Source organism: Falco cherrug, chromosome 1 (assembly GCF_023634085.1).
Source record: "Falco cherrug isolate bFalChe1 chromosome 1, bFalChe1.pri, whole genome shotgun sequence".
In the NCBI taxonomy this organism is placed as follows: domain Eukaryota; kingdom Metazoa; phylum Chordata; class Aves; order Falconiformes; family Falconidae; genus Falco; species Falco cherrug.
The window spans coordinates 7,853,974-7,869,366 of NC_073697.1; the positions used below are offsets into that span (position 1 = coordinate 7,853,974).

Sequence of the window (15,393 nt, forward strand, 5' to 3'; positions counted from 1 at the left end):
GCACTAAAGCAAAAATTTAAGCAGGGCTGGTAATACAAGTACCCTGGCTATCTCCTGGCTTTTTTTTTTTTCCTTCCAATTGCTGTAATCTCATCAGTATTCATAGTTGTTATTCCATTGTAGGTTTTACTAATGTTTCTCATTTTAATCCCATAGAGGGTTTTTTTTTTTCCTAATTGGGTCTTTAGCCTCTTAGCAAAATAAAGTTAAAAATGAGGCAAAATGAGGCTTCTTTATTGAATTTGTAGCAACTTGAGGTAGAAACCATCTCACCTTCTTTTAAAGCTATTATATAAATTACTACAGTTGAGGTGCTACTCCTGAAATCTCCTTATTATTTAATGGGGAATATCTGGTACTTTAATAGTAATTCAACTACGGAGCTTCAGCTGTTTACTTTAGTATTAGATGAATCATGCCTCAAGACTCCTGTGGCTTCATCTGCATTACCTATGAAGACAACCTGAAGTGTAAGGACTAGCTCAAATAAAGAATACCTGCGCTGTAGGTATTTAATGAAATGCAGTGTCATTCAAGGATCTAAGCATATGACTAAGTAGCTAACTACTGCTTAAATCTGCTGGCCTTTACTGAGACAGACATACTGTAAAATTGGAACACTTCTATGTAGAGCAATCATTTGACATATCATATAAAACCTCTAATATCTGTGATTGCAGTTGAGAGGGTAATTTTCCCCACATCACGTGTACTTAAATTGCAGTTTGGTAATATTTGATATCTTGTCCTTCATTCAAGAAATGTTAAATATCAGATGTTGTAGTAAGGCACAGTGGACCTGTTAGATTATCAGTCATTTCACTTGAGGGTCTAAAGTGGATGAAAGAAAGACTCACTGCATTTTCATTCTCCATCCCCTTGAATATCAGTGCATGTAGGATTCATTTTTGCCTTTGTGATCTTGAAATATTTCCAACTCCATAACAAGGACATTATTTTTCATATCGTGTGAAGAGTTTTTTGCATACCATATTAGTCAACACATGTATGGCAGTTTTTGCAAAATTTCACAGGAAAAAAGAAGTTTCGTTAAGATGGAATGATGTTTAGAATATGTTAGTCTTGTCATGGTAGAGGGTTTTTGTTTTATGATTATTTGCCATGATTTAATGCAAATGAAGCAGCTGGGAAATTTTGAACTGAGAGTTTTCTTTCGTGGATATACCCAAAATATTTGTAACTATTTGTATCAATTACACTTTGCTCTCTACTTGAGCTTGCAGATTGTTTCTTTCTTGTAAAATTGTGGGGTTTAAAGGGATTTAGAAAACAACATCATTGATATTTATAATACAGACTTAGCTTTCCAAAATTGTCTGAGATCATCCACATTTTCCAGAAGAATTTTGTTGCAGAAGATGAAACTTCCATCCATTTTGATGAAGATCTTTATTAGGAATATAAAACAAAAAATGTCAGTTCTTTATTGGGCAGAAAGCCCTTTAAATTTTAACTGGGGAAAAGCTGAGAAACTGGTTAGTTGTCAGCTGCCAACAGCCTCACTGACATTTCTCTGAAAATCTGGCTGTATTTCAATTAGAGGCAGCCTGTTAATACTGCCCGAGAAGTTTGTAATGATGGGGTTTAGGTTCTTTTCATGAAGTAGCACGTTTATGTCATGAACTTCAGTGGCTAGTACCATGTTCTTTAAAGGAAAGTATTTTAAGTAAAATGTATATTAACAATCACTCTTGTAGTTAGAGAAATAAGCAAGTTTAAAGCAGTTTCAGTAGAACAAAGATAATGTGTGAGAGAGTTTTTTGGCAATTTCCATAGAGGCAAAAACTAAATCCATTGTGAAAAAGGTTTTTCTAATAACTCAGCTGGATACAATAGCTTGCCAGATTTCAGAGTTCTCCATAGCCTTCAAGGGGTAGTCTCTAGACTTCATGTTTTAAAGCATGCTGAGAGTGACATCTCCTTTATACCAAACGGTGCGTTCAACACAAGCAGAGAAATTTTACAGTTTCAAAGAAGAGGAAAATACACAGAAATTAAGGATTTTTCTTTAAATCTGTTGAATAGAGGTGTTCATGATATTACTACTGAAAAGCATGTGCAAATTTTTATCTATTCACTTTGTACTTATGAATCCTAATCTTCTGAGACTAGCAAGATAGAGTGAACTATGCTATTATTGTAAGTTACTGTGTTGGAAATCTCTATTAAAATATACTGTTTAAATATTTCAGATGGAAATTGACACAGCACTGAGTGATCTGGAAGCAGCTGACTTTGCAGAGCTGGTAAACATTTTCTTTTTGTTGTTTGCATTGCACTGTATCTCTTTACCTTGGTGTCATATTCAGTAGTTTAAAAAAGCACTAATTCCAAACTAGTCCACTTTTTTTAATCAAGTGAGAGTCAAAGCAAAAGTATACTGTATTATTCTTGGTTTAAGCTTAATTTTACCCATTCTGTTTACCTGAATTTCTCTCCATGATTAACATTATAATTGTCTTATAACCCTACAGGGGTTAGTCACTGAAAAGCCATGATTTACTATAATTTAAGCCCATGGGATGTCTACAAGGACACTCTAATTTCAGCATAGCTGATAGTTGTTACATTTCTTTTTTTGTATAGATAACTGTCTCTTTCCCAAGCAATTGTGAATAAACCTGAAAACTTATATGGAGCACGAAGCACTTAATTTTCCAGTTTACAGAAAACAATTACAAGTTATGCATAATTTTAATACTGTTAAAGGAGAAGATAGTAATTTACTTGTGTCACTTGCTGTGTGTGCTCTTTACTGTACTGATCACCTCTTTAGCATAACAATTTGGGGCATAAGTATTCTTAATTACAAAATATGCTTAACGATTCTTAAAACCTAAAATACGAGGTAGGCAGACATATAGCCCATCTTGCAAAAGAATAAAAAAGAAAGAATCGCTGTAATAAACAACCTGGATGATTATTTACAAAAAGCAAATTTATAAGTTGTAGTTTATTGCACAGAAATTGCTTGCACCCACTTAATTTAAAATACACTATATCTACCTAAAGATAGTGTTACCAATCTGAGAGCACTGGGCATCTAGATTAATAGATCAATGAATGGCTATATTTTGGGTAAAATGTCAAATAATGGAAAAAAATGCTTTGAGTTGGATGTTTTACTCTAGGAGGGCCTCTGGTGTCAGTACTTATGCTTCAGCTACTTTGCTGTTAAGAACCCTGAGAATTTGCGTATCTTAAAAATAGTTTATCTACAGATAAGAACTAATCAGGAAATTTTGAGCTGAAAATTGTTAGAGAAAATTGTAGTGACATGAAAATCAATAATAGAGGCTAAAAGCTTGGTATTCCACTTAACTGTTCAGTGTTAACTGACATTGACAATAAGAAGTGGTCAAAAATGAAAGTATTAAATAAGATATTGATTACCATTTGCTGGAATTAGTTGACTTGCATTTAGTAAATAAAATAACAATTCTGAATGAAAAACTATACCATGATTTTTTTTCTCACAGTCTGAAGATTATTACGACATGAGAAGATTATATATGATTATGGGTGCTTGTCTCTTCTACAAGGTAGTATCAGTGATTAAGGTCTAAAGATTAGGCAAATGCATCTGGAGATCTAACACAGTCATGGAGTAACCCTTTGCAAAACCTCACAAACATAAAAAAATTGTATGATTGCTTTAAATATGTTTTTCTAGTAACAGACATAAACCACAAACACCATAACAGAAAAAACTGAAGTCAGGAAGTGATATGTATCAGTAAGAGCAAAATACTTGTTTGAAACTGTCTTACGGGAATTTTGCAGCGTATGATCCAAGGATTGGAGAGGGACAGTAATAAGGAAGTAACTAGAGTCAATTCAAATGTGAGACTGTAAGATATTCTAATAGGCGCTTTTTTTTTGTTCATTGCCATTTTTTAGTAAAGACAACAGGTGATCTATCTTTAGTCTGTCTTTAAAACAAAGATTTGAGAAACTGTATTGACAGCTTTTTTCACTTTGGCCTCATTTGTAAATTTATTTTTATTAAATGTAGTCACTGTATTCAACAGTAAAAAGAGGAAGACAACAGCCTTTGCGTTAAGGAAATGTACATTTTAAGGATTTCATCATGCAATTGTTGTTTGTGCTAGTAGTGTTATGAGACTAAACTATTAGCACAAATGGAACTGCACACTGTCTACCATGACAGCACTTTAACTGTAATGCCCTTAGTGCTAGGAACACCACTGTAATGTGTCTTCTTTGGAAATTTTAGTAATTCTAGTGAAAGCACCATATATTTGAGAGAGAATTAAAGCACCTTAACTCTGTAGCTGTTTTGCAAGCTGTTGAAGCCGTGCATTTCCCAGCTTGCCTTTAATAACTTGCATATATGCTGATGTTTTATTTGTTTATATTTCAGTGTTTTGGTTCTTCAGATATGATGCAAAAGCTCAGTGTTATCTGTTGTACAACTGTATATCAGAAAAACAGTCTCTGGCCAAAAAGCTTACAATCTTAATGCATGTGGAGCATGGATATCTTTATATGAAAAGTACTCTTTAAGTGGTGGTGTTTTATTTCTTACTGAATACACTTCCTTTTCTGTGTTTAATTAAGGGTTACTTGATTGGTAATCACTTGCCAAAGGAAGATCTTATTGATATAGGTTTATATTGTCGGCACTATTGTCTGTTACCCTTGGCAGCAGAACAGAAGATTGGTCAGTTAGTGATATGGCGGGAAGTATTTCCACATCATCATATCCAGCCATGTGAAGTTTCGAGTTTTACAGGATATAGGGAACCTGAAGCCAGATACTTTTTACTCATAGTTGGCTTGGTAAGTTAACGTTTGCAATATGTCTGTTCTCTGATGCTCTGTTTTGTCATTCTGTGTTGTCTGTCACTAAGTAAGAGCAACATTTCCCATGCATTTTATTTAGCAATTTTACCAAATATTCATATTATAGCTGTCTCATGGGATATAATTCCTCAAGAGAGTAGTATTATTTATACATTCGTAAAGCTTGCAAGTTTAAGTATAAATTCTCATTATTTTTATGCGTCTTCATTTAATTATGTTTTTACTTTCATGATCTGGTATTTTCAGGCAACTCATTTCAGAACTGTGTTTGGGTTTTTAATGTGAGCTCTTTTTTTTAAAGCAAACAGCTGAGTTTCTAAGTGATAGCTTTTACATTTGCATCATTAAGTTAACGTGACAACAGAAAGATCTCCTTGGATGTGATTCAATTAGGAAAAAAAAAAGTAACTCCTCCGGGGATGAGGAAGGAGTGTTGAACGTAGTGCTGTATTTTGCCCAAGTATAATATGAGACATAAATATAACACAGCACGTACTGTATGTTAAGCCAAAGGCTAATGTTGATACCTCGGTATTTACAGAGAAACTTCATGCTGTGTGTCCTGCTAGAGGCAGGAGGCTGTGCCTCAAAAGCTATTGGGAATCCAGGACCAGACTGTATATATGTGGATCAGGTCAAAGCTACTATACTTCAGCTGGAAGGATTAGATGCCAGCATAGAGGAACGGCTGGATTCTCCTTCCAATCCACCTTTATCTTGTGCTGACTGGTTCCTTCCTGCAACACGTGACAGACTGGAGAGCTTGACCACCTCACCCATCCTAAGTAAGCTGCAAAATACTTCCAAATCGGTAACCACTCTGGCAAGCAGGAGGACCCTGTTTGGTGACTCTTCTTTAACGACACGTAAGCCAAGCCCTACAAGAAACAGTGTAGGATCTGACCACGGTAACGAAGGTCCTGTGGAAGAGGAAAGCAGTAATCCACAATCTATAGTGGATCAGGTCAGAGAACAAGGAAAATTGATAAGGTTCTGGTGGGTTGCAGGGGAGGAGGCAATTCTTTTAAAAACTCACTCAAGTAACTATTAAAAAAAACCAAAACAACCAAGCATACTATAGAAGAATAAACCTAAGCAGTCATGAATTCGGTAGAATATACTGCTGTTGCCTTGGGAAGCTTTGGGTCAGCCTCAGAGCAATCACATTTTTTTATTTTATTATTGCTTGTAAATATTTGGGGGTTTCAGTGACTGAAGTGGGCACAGCTGTGTTGGAATCGGCAGAAACAATTGGAGAATATCCCCACAATAACAATGGCGTAAACATAAGTTGTCATAACAAATTGCTGTACAATTGCACAACCGCTTCTAACACATTTTAGTCTAAAATAGGCTATAAATTACATTTATATAAGTTGATGGAATTTTTTTGCCTTTTTAAAAATTATACATTATTTTCCTCGTAGGTGATTTGTTGGTTTGATTTTGTTCTTTTGATAGCTGCGTTTTCTGTTAGTTCATCTATCTGCTTGTTTTTCAGGCCACTAGAAAAAAACATACCCTACCAAATCCTTTTCATTTAGGAAACCTCAAAAAGAACCTTTCAGAGAAAGATACAGAACTTCTTAATGCTATCAAGTAAGAAATTATTTTGTATTAAGTATTTAATTTTTAAGGTCATACTTGGATCATTTTTTGAATATGAATTTGAATCTGTTTATGAATAGATTACAGAAGTCCCTGCATAATTTTATTCTAACCAGAACTTTGCTGTGTGAGGATTCTCAAATAGTGACACTCTTAAATGAAGAAATTAATTAGAACAGATAACTTTCTCAAGTGTGTGTCAGTAGAATGTATGCACGTGTCCCACATATATGTGACCTTGAAAGTTCAAACAGAAGCATTTTTGGGCCACATACACACTTTGTGCCTTTCCAGTATCTCTAGGTAGGTGTACAAAGGACAAAGAAGTCATGATCTTCCCGGTTCCCACCTGTTGCTTGTGACAGCGCAGTCTGCTCTGCTGTTTTGCTTGAGCTCTAAAGAAAGCTTTTACTCCCCCCCACACCCACACCCAACGCTTTTATTTCCCCTTTCCTTTTGGTGGTGAGAATTTTTGAGAACACAAGTGCAATACCTAACTAGTACCATAGTTTTTCGGTTTGTTGGTTTCGGGTTTTTTTAATTTAGCAAGATTTCCACCATGTGGAAATAGACACCTTTTGAGTATCTGTATCTCTATTGTCTGTAACTATTGCGGTCACCAGAAAAACAATTACTTCCTAAGAAACAAAAGTATATGTTGTTTAACTGAAATGCCTTTCAAAGTTATTTTAGGATTAAATTAATTCTTTTTTTTCTTTTTTTCTTTTTTTTTTTTTTTGTAAGGTTGACTTCTGGTCCTGAGAATACCCTCTTCCACTATTTAACTTTGGAAACGATGCAAGGAATCTTTATTACTCCAACCCACAAAGAAGTAGCACGGCTTGGTGGCTCCATCCATCCTCAGTTAATTGAGAATTTCTATCGTTGCTGTCTTTCAATTCGTTCCGTTTTTCAGCAGTCCATGAGGAAAGAAGTATGGAAGCTTTTGATTTTTTCCTGTTTTTATATTTACATTCTTAACTCAGCATTTCAAGATTGTTTTCACTTGGTTATTTAAATAATTCACTAGCAAGTGTATTTCCATGTATGTGGTTGTTTTTAAAGCTTCTAATACTTTCACTGTTATGGGCAGGTTCTTTCTCTGACCATCCAGCCAAGTACGCATTATGGCTTTCTTTCCCACCAAAAATGCCCTCAAAATAAATCTTCCCATGTCTCCAGTATAGTATACTCTTACTCTGTTTCATATTAGGACTGTTGTTTGTAACGTAGCAAAAAGTTTCACATGCTGGATTCAGAAACTGTAAGTAGCAAAGGGGAGGGTGTTTAGCCATTCTAATTCTGGGAAGGGATTTCAGATTGGCAACAAAAAGAAATTCAGGCACTCCTTTTTTTTTTTTTTTTTTTTTTTTTTTACCCAGAAAATTTTCATATGAGCAGTGACTGCTATTTCCCCTCACCGTGCTGTCAGTGTGTCTGAACACTTGGTGTCTTTGGTCTCAGTGCTACTCAGGATCGCTTATACATTTGCCATCCACTAATGTCTGTAATCATTTGTTCACATGGGTAGTGGTCGAAAAAAACCCTGGCTATAACAATCAATTCCTTTTAATTATGCTGCCAGATCTCTTTTTAGATTAGCTGGCATGCTGGAACAGGCAAGGCTTTTTCCCTTTACAAAGATGGCCGTTTGAACCTTGCTCTAGCTGTGGGCTGAAGCCGATGCCAGCTGCCAGAGCTTTATGTGGGTATTGCTATTTAGATTAGACTTAAAAATAGACAGAAGTGATGTCAGCAACTGTATTGCCTTGTGTTTGATTAAAAATATCTGTTTACCTCAAATGGTCTATCTGGAGAAAGATGGTAGTAGTAACGCATACATTTAAACACTGGGTATAAGAATCCATTTATGAGATACTCCATCCAGATCAGACCTTTTGTGTTCAATGCACACTTTATTTTGCTAAAAGTCAGTTTTGTTAATTGCACGGTTGATTTTTATTGTCATTAACTAAAATTAGGGTAACATTTCATCTCTACTAATTTTGTGACCTGCTCAGTCCTTTTGGAAAAGAGAAATAGTTAACTATAAACCTAAGGGGAATACTGTCTATTAGTTGGATTTTTTACATCCTAAAGTGGCGATCCAAGTGAATTAAATGAGAAATGGGAAATAACTGTACAAACTGAATGAAAGCAGTTTGCAAATAGTAGTATTTTTTCTGAACGTTTTCTTCAAATTACCAAAGAAGTCACTTCTGGTTAGACTGATGTGCCTTGTAAATGATCTAGGAACTTTTACATGTTAGAAAAATAGGTTAATTTGGTGGATTGTTCTGTCAACTTCATATGACACCAGGGTTTGGCTGAGTAGGACTTTGGCAATGAGTCATGTATTTTAGACGCTTCTGTCGGGAGATAGAGAAACCCAAAGCAAGCAGAGAGAATACACAAATATTTCTTATCATCAAATTGCCTTTGGTTACAACTGTTAAAGAAACGGTTTATAGTTCAAACAAAAAAAAAAAGCTTGAATAAAAGAAACCTTTCAACCATTAGATGTAGCTCATAAAAAGTGAAAAACTGACACTTGAGAGTCAAGACTTTGGTTTTGGACACAACTACCTTAGCACATGATTTTCTGGCTTCTTCAGACGTAAGTACAGTAGGCAGCAGCTGGGTTCATTCTGCTCTGAAAATCAGAAATAATGGATGGATATGTGCTGCAGAACAAAGTTTCTCTTTTAGAGAAACTTGGGGTGTTTTTTGCATGTTGGCTCCAACCATTAATGCTGAAATTGGCAGGTTGCATTATGGCATAAGGAAAATGTGAAAGAATAAATTGAAGTTTTCCTTGTTTGTAGTGCACGACAAAGGGTCAAATATAGAAATGTACTATTATACTGCTTATTCCTTGGCATCAGCTAAATATTGTGTTATAGTTTAGGATTCAGAGAATTGCACCAGTAACGCAAATTTATTGTAAATCAATCAATAATTAACGTTGCCTCGCTTTTTGAGAACTGAAAATACACGATTTAACCTCTAAATGTGTACAGGAAATTTGAATACATTTTAAATTGAGCAAAAATAAGCTCTGTAGTCTTAAACCCTAAAATATATGTCGCTGTATGTAATAAGCAGCTTTGGCCTCATTTTCTTCATCATCATTGTAGTATTTTCTTAATGTTAAATAAAATCAGAAGGAAGTAAGTTTTTCTGCATATGACAGTACAAACCCTCATAGTTCTGTCAAATATCCCCTCTTAATATGTATTTTTTCTTGAGTATGAATAGCACAGTGTAAAATGTGCTAAAATATAAACAGATGTTAGAATGGAAATTGCATGATGAAGACTCCATTTTTTTGCTGGGGAAGATTATTAGACTGAATACTAACATATTCCTTAAGTCTTCTTCAATAGCGGTATTAGCAAGAACAGTGTTTGAAACAACTTTACATACTAAGGAATGATACAGGAAGGGTCAAGTCATCTATTGTGAAATGTCTTCCACTCTATAAACTAATAGTAATTTAGAATATGCTTTATGCATTCAATACAAAGCATGTTTAGGGAATTTAAAAGACATTTTCTCAAGTAAATATTAGATGTTTCGTTTCTCAAATACTAAGGTACATTTCACTTCTACCATTTCGGAGAAATTAAGATAGTTGTGATGTTCTGACCATCTTTGCTAGGTCTTCAGCCCCTACATTTTCAACATAGTAGGCAGATTGAATGATGTGGCTTCTGCATACAGCAGACAGCAGTTCCTTGAGATAATTTTTTTTTTTCCCAAGAAAACATTTTATTTTACCTTTGAAGCAACTGATTAGAACAGAAGCTTCATTGACAGATCCAGAGATGCCCTGGTGTAGCAACTCTTTTAAGACCAGTTCATCTCAATGGGATTTCCACTCCTGTTTCCATAATCTCATCATGCTTCTCATGCTTCAAAAAGAAGAAAAAAAAAAAGATTCCTTTTTTTTCCCTTTTTTTTTTCATTATTACATAGATGTTTACAAAAAAGTAATAAACTTCCTTTAACTTCAGTGGGAGAAGAGTTAAACTAGTGACAAACCCTTTCAAAATTCCTCCTTTATTTATCTCCATGTCCATTCTGTTCTTCTTTCCCTTGTGTTTCTGATGAAAGATACCATGGCTCACAAGACCGTTGAGCACCAAGACAGAGCAAAGAGAAAAAAGTAGATTTTGTGCCTGCAGTTTGAACCTCACCAGACAGGGACCAGGAATTCAGCTAGAAACAACTGGAACTTTTGCAAGGTTTATTCAAAAGCTCTGTACAAAGCATAGCCCTAAAAACTCAATGAAACATGAAAATGTCTTTATTTTCAATACATCTTATGCACTCATGTTGAGTAAGAGCAAGAAAATGCTCTGAGTGCTGCAACTGTTTATTTACAAAAAGAAATTCCTGCCTGGCGAAGTTTATTGAACAGACTTTTACTATCACAGTTCATAATTAGGGAGGCACAGAGAGAAAGATGAGAGCTTTAGCTGTTGTAACACACTTATTTAAAGAAGCTGTATTATCTCAGATGCCTTGTTAGAGAAATAGTGTTCATCTAGAAGGGGGAAAAAATCCAAAAAGGGAACATGTGTCTACTTCCAAGCTGTATAACAATGGAAAAGCTTGTTGATGCTGAAGTAACAAAACTGGGAAGAAAAGAATCATGTAAGCAAGTTGGTTACATCTTCTAAGTCTGGCTTTTTAACAGCAGTATCATTCATCAGAGATTCCTGAAGAAACCACAAACTTATATTTACTAGTGTTTATGTAAAGATATTTCTTTCTATACTAACATTTTGCCAATTCTTTTACAGAAAAAGACAAAAGCAGACAGTGGGATGTCAGAATTTAGTAAGGCAGATGAGGACCTAGATCTGGTGAGAGAACATGGAGTTTTGTTTGAGTGCTCTCCTGATAACTGGTCTGATCAGAAGAAACCACCACCAACAATGAATTACTGGGTTGTGGGGTGAGTTTACAGACAAATGCATATTTCTCCTAAAGTTTTCCATTTTGAATGTACCACTGTATTCTTTAAGATTAACTTTAACTGTAGCGCATCACAGAAACTTGAGTTGACTGAGTGAGGTAGCTTTGATTTGGGATCTGGGAAGTTGCACTGGCGTGATATTCCACCTGCTGTCAAACATAGGTGTGTAACTGAAGTGAGCACCGTGCCAGCATGTTACCACCGCAGAGCCGGCACCTTTGCAGTGCTACGCTGTGCTACGCAGACACGCGGAAGTGCTGTAATTATACTCTTTCACAATTCTGCACTTTATTTGTGCTCCCTGCACTCTTTCTGACGGCTCCATTCCCTCCTTTGCAAGTAAATCTTACTTGTCTTGCCTCCATGCATAATGCCGATTCAGTGATACAAAGAAGTAAGGTGAACAATTGTAGTTGTTGGTTGGTCGGGGCTTTTTCATTGGGAGGACCAAATCAACCTAGCAGTCTACTTGAGATATTTTGGAAAGGCGGTATTCTTTCCTCAGTTTGTTTTCAAAGTTCTGCCATCATCATTGTGAATGGATTGTGATTTGTGTTTTATTTTTTTTTAATTTGTTATTTAAACTTAATTTTAAGATATTTTCTTAATGAGGCGTATAGTTATTGCTACATAGCTAAGGCTTATTTGCAGGACAGAACAGCATACTGCCCTAGGCATTAAATACTAAAATTAATACTGCTTCTGAAGTAGTTAAAATTAGGTGTAATGAGAAAATAGTGTGTACTATTTCTTCACAATTCAGAACACACCAGATCTTGTGATTGTTTAAGTCCAGACCAGTAAGCCCTATTCTGTAGCCACTACTTCTCATATGTTATTCTTTCCTCAATCTGCTATATTTTGTGCCGTCTACATTTTAGCTGCAGTAAGCAGACATATTAGGAATAGTCTGTCAACAGGATGTTTCCTTCTTTTCTGCATTCATCTTCTGTATTTGGCAATCCTACTAGATGAATAGAAAAATGCAAATACCCAGTTAAATGGAAGCTGTGCTTTCACCATATGAAAAGAAAAAAAATCAGTCTAGGCAAGGGGTGAAAAGAAGACAAATGGTTATGCTTGATTAATTCATTAGGTTACGATTTTCAACTAGTTCAACTATTGTGCAAATAGGAAAGTCAGAAAACGGCAAAATAAATTTCTGAATATGGTGTAAGAACTTTTTTCTGATACAAGGAGAGGAAACATCATCCGTAGGTAATTATATTGGCCAGGAATAATAATGTAGAAATTCTCTAACAGAACTTCTGTTCAACCTTTTTGCCTCCAAGTCAGATCTTTAAAGAGAAAAAAGAAAAATAATTGTTTCCCACCACGAATGTACATAGCTGCAGTTTGTGTGCTGTCCTTGGGGTTGGAAAACTTAAAATCTGTAATTTAAACATTTTAAAATGTTTACGCTGCTGTTGAGATGTTTGAAAAGAACAAGTCTCTGCATTACCGAACAACATGTTAAATCTGGGGGAGTCCACTAGTATTTGCAGAGCTATATGCTATGCTGGAGTGCTACACACAGCTGTGCAGCCGTACTAAGATCTTTCCTATTTTAACTCTTCCACTAAAAGAGCTTACTAGACTAACATGTGGGAAACTACCTATCCAGATGTATTAAGTCTAAGGATAAGTAAGTATGTGAATACTGGCACTTGCTCCCAAGTACCTTGAATGCAGCTTGTAGCCTGGAAACTTGATTACTGCAAACACACCAGTACTATACAAATAAGTCCTGAAAACCTGAAGAATTTTTTTCCATACACAGTCTTGAGAAAAATGAGCAGAGAATAACTTGATTATAAAATACAATGTATTGAAGGGAGTAAGATAATTCAGGAGAGCCATGGAAATTTGCTAGCTGTCTTACAAAGCAGTTGCTTTTAACATCTTGCTGAAACCCGAGTACAACTAGAATATATCAAACCGTTGAGTAGAAAAAGCTAACACCAATGACAGTTTTCTTTTTTTATTTTTTTTCCTTCAGGAGACTCATTCTACATCCAAAACCTCAGGAGTGTTACGTCTGTTTTCATGACTCAGTGACAGAAGCTGCTGTTGAACTGGCCTTTAAATTGTCCTTCGGCTTAGCTACATAGACAAGCTTCCTGAACATTCAGCCATCCTGCATGGTGTTGTCATCTCTTTAAAGTACTCCAGTATAAAGAGAAATTAACTCAGTTGTGGTGCCCACCCATACCATATCTTTGAAATGCTTTTTAAAAAAAGCAATCTGCCCTGGGGTATGACACAGGTAAAATTTCAGCAGTGATTCTAATGGTCTCATCAATGGAATAGTTAAAAAGATTTCAGAGAAGCGAAGTTCTTATTTTTGTATACTGTCAAATTATTTATCCTGATCTTAACTATATCATATGAAAACATCATTTAATTGGTACATTCATTGCTGTTCAATGTGTAATATGGAATGTAAAATGGTAAGCTGGTATCCTTAAAGTACTCTGAATATCTGGCAGTTGGCGATAGAGGGGAAAAAAAGTTTTCCAATTAATTAAAATTTTGTGCCTCTAAGGGCATGGAAAATACTGAATGTTTCCAGTAACACTGTGTTAATCAAAACAGAAAGAAATCTTCCAGATAATTCACAGCACTTAGCCACACAAAACTAATGGCTTATCATTTTTGCTGGTATGGTCTCCTGCACACTCAAGGACTATAGTGTGGTTGATGTTTTACTTGTCTTCATGAGTTTCAACTATAAATAATACTTTGTATTTGTTAAAGCACAATTTTGAAGGTACAAAAGAAGATAAGGGCGGGGGGTGGTGGTGGTGTTAAGACCTATGCATGGACTCCGCTTATTTTATATTCATAATTTCTTAATAAAAAAATTTATATTTTTCAAAGACCAGTAAAGTGTTATTCTATTTCTTTTTACTTAACGTATTTTCTCTTTTGTTTATTTAAAAAGTATTTGTTTAGCTAGATCTGCTGCAATTTACAGCTGGATATTACAAGAAAAATGTTAGGTTATATCTGTATAAGGCAATAGAAAGCAAGATGTTTGCAAAAACAGAGTTCTACAAAATTCAGCTTTCCTACAAATTGTTTAAATGTTTGTAAACTACACACCACCTACTTTTTACTAAACTTTACTAAAGTTTAGTTTAAAATGTTAAGATTTTTTGGGGGTCTTTTTAGCCCCAGTCAGCACATTCACATCTGATCATCTGCATAGCATTTCATCCTGTTCCATGTCAACAGGGCATTCTTTTTTCTTTCTGCTGTTTCTACTTGCTTTTAATGAGTGCTTCTCCTAAAATGCATGACTAAAGTTGCATTTTAAACAGTGGGATCAAAAAGTTTTAAGTATGCAGGAAAGTAAATTCAGTTCCACAGGTTCTCGTGATCAAACCTTTAGATCTTGTTTTCACTAGTAAATTACACTGTTTAGAGTAGTTCTAAAATAGTCAATCAATGCTTATAACTGCCCACTGTCACAGTGTGATTCACAGCTTGTCCTGAATCACTCAGCAGTTGCTTTTAAGTCCAAGCAGTAGAAGTCTTAAGCCTGAAGTTTAAGTATATGAAGATTTTGTTAATCAGCCTTCTCCAGTATCTATGATTCCTAGAATGTAAGAAATAGACATTATTTCAGTTTAAACTGAGTTATATCAATAGTGCTTTAGATCTCTTCCCCACACATAAATCAAGGGACGTTATATTTACTCGTTTGAAAAATAAAAGTATGTAATAGTATGGATGACATCTGAACAGCACCTTTCAAAAGTCTAAAATATGTGAGGTTTGAATGTTAGATTTCATTGTAGATATAAGAAGGAATACAGAAAAGCATTCTGTGCTGCACTGCTTCTAGTAAGTTTAACAGCTTTTACAGAACTTGCATGTGTGTGCCCCTGAAAGTGTCTCCGTATGGAAAAGAGTAATTTTGCTGATGTTTGTCTCATTTCAATCTTCCA

The 15,393-nt window shown here is 35.2% G+C and overlaps 1 protein-coding gene across 4 annotated transcripts in view; it reads left to right on the forward strand.

Moving 5' to 3' along the window:
* The window catches only part of INTU (inturned planar cell polarity protein), a 55,644-nt gene extending 41,418 nt beyond the window's left edge, over window positions 1-14,226 (forward strand). For 3 of the 4 annotated variants that reach the window (XM_055728311.1, XM_055728305.1, XM_055728321.1), the window contains exons 9-16: window positions 2,214-2,267; window positions 3,501-3,563; window positions 4,603-4,824; window positions 5,390-5,812; window positions 6,350-6,447; window positions 7,201-7,390; window positions 11,265-11,419; window positions 13,440-14,226. In XM_055728311.1, coding sequence (XP_055584286.1) covers window positions 2,214-2,267; window positions 3,501-3,563; window positions 4,603-4,824; window positions 5,390-5,812; window positions 6,350-6,447; window positions 7,201-7,390; window positions 11,265-11,419; window positions 13,440-13,551 — 1,317 coding nt within the window. In that variant the 3' untranslated portion in view covers window positions 13,552-14,226. Of the gene's footprint in view, window positions 1-2,213; window positions 2,268-3,500; window positions 3,564-4,602; window positions 4,825-5,389; window positions 5,813-6,349; window positions 6,448-7,200; window positions 7,391-11,264; window positions 11,420-13,411 lie in introns of all 4 variants that reach the window. The other variant, XM_055728317.1, reaches the window with a different exon arrangement.
* The last annotated feature ends 1,167 nt before the right edge of the window (window positions 14,227-15,393 follow it).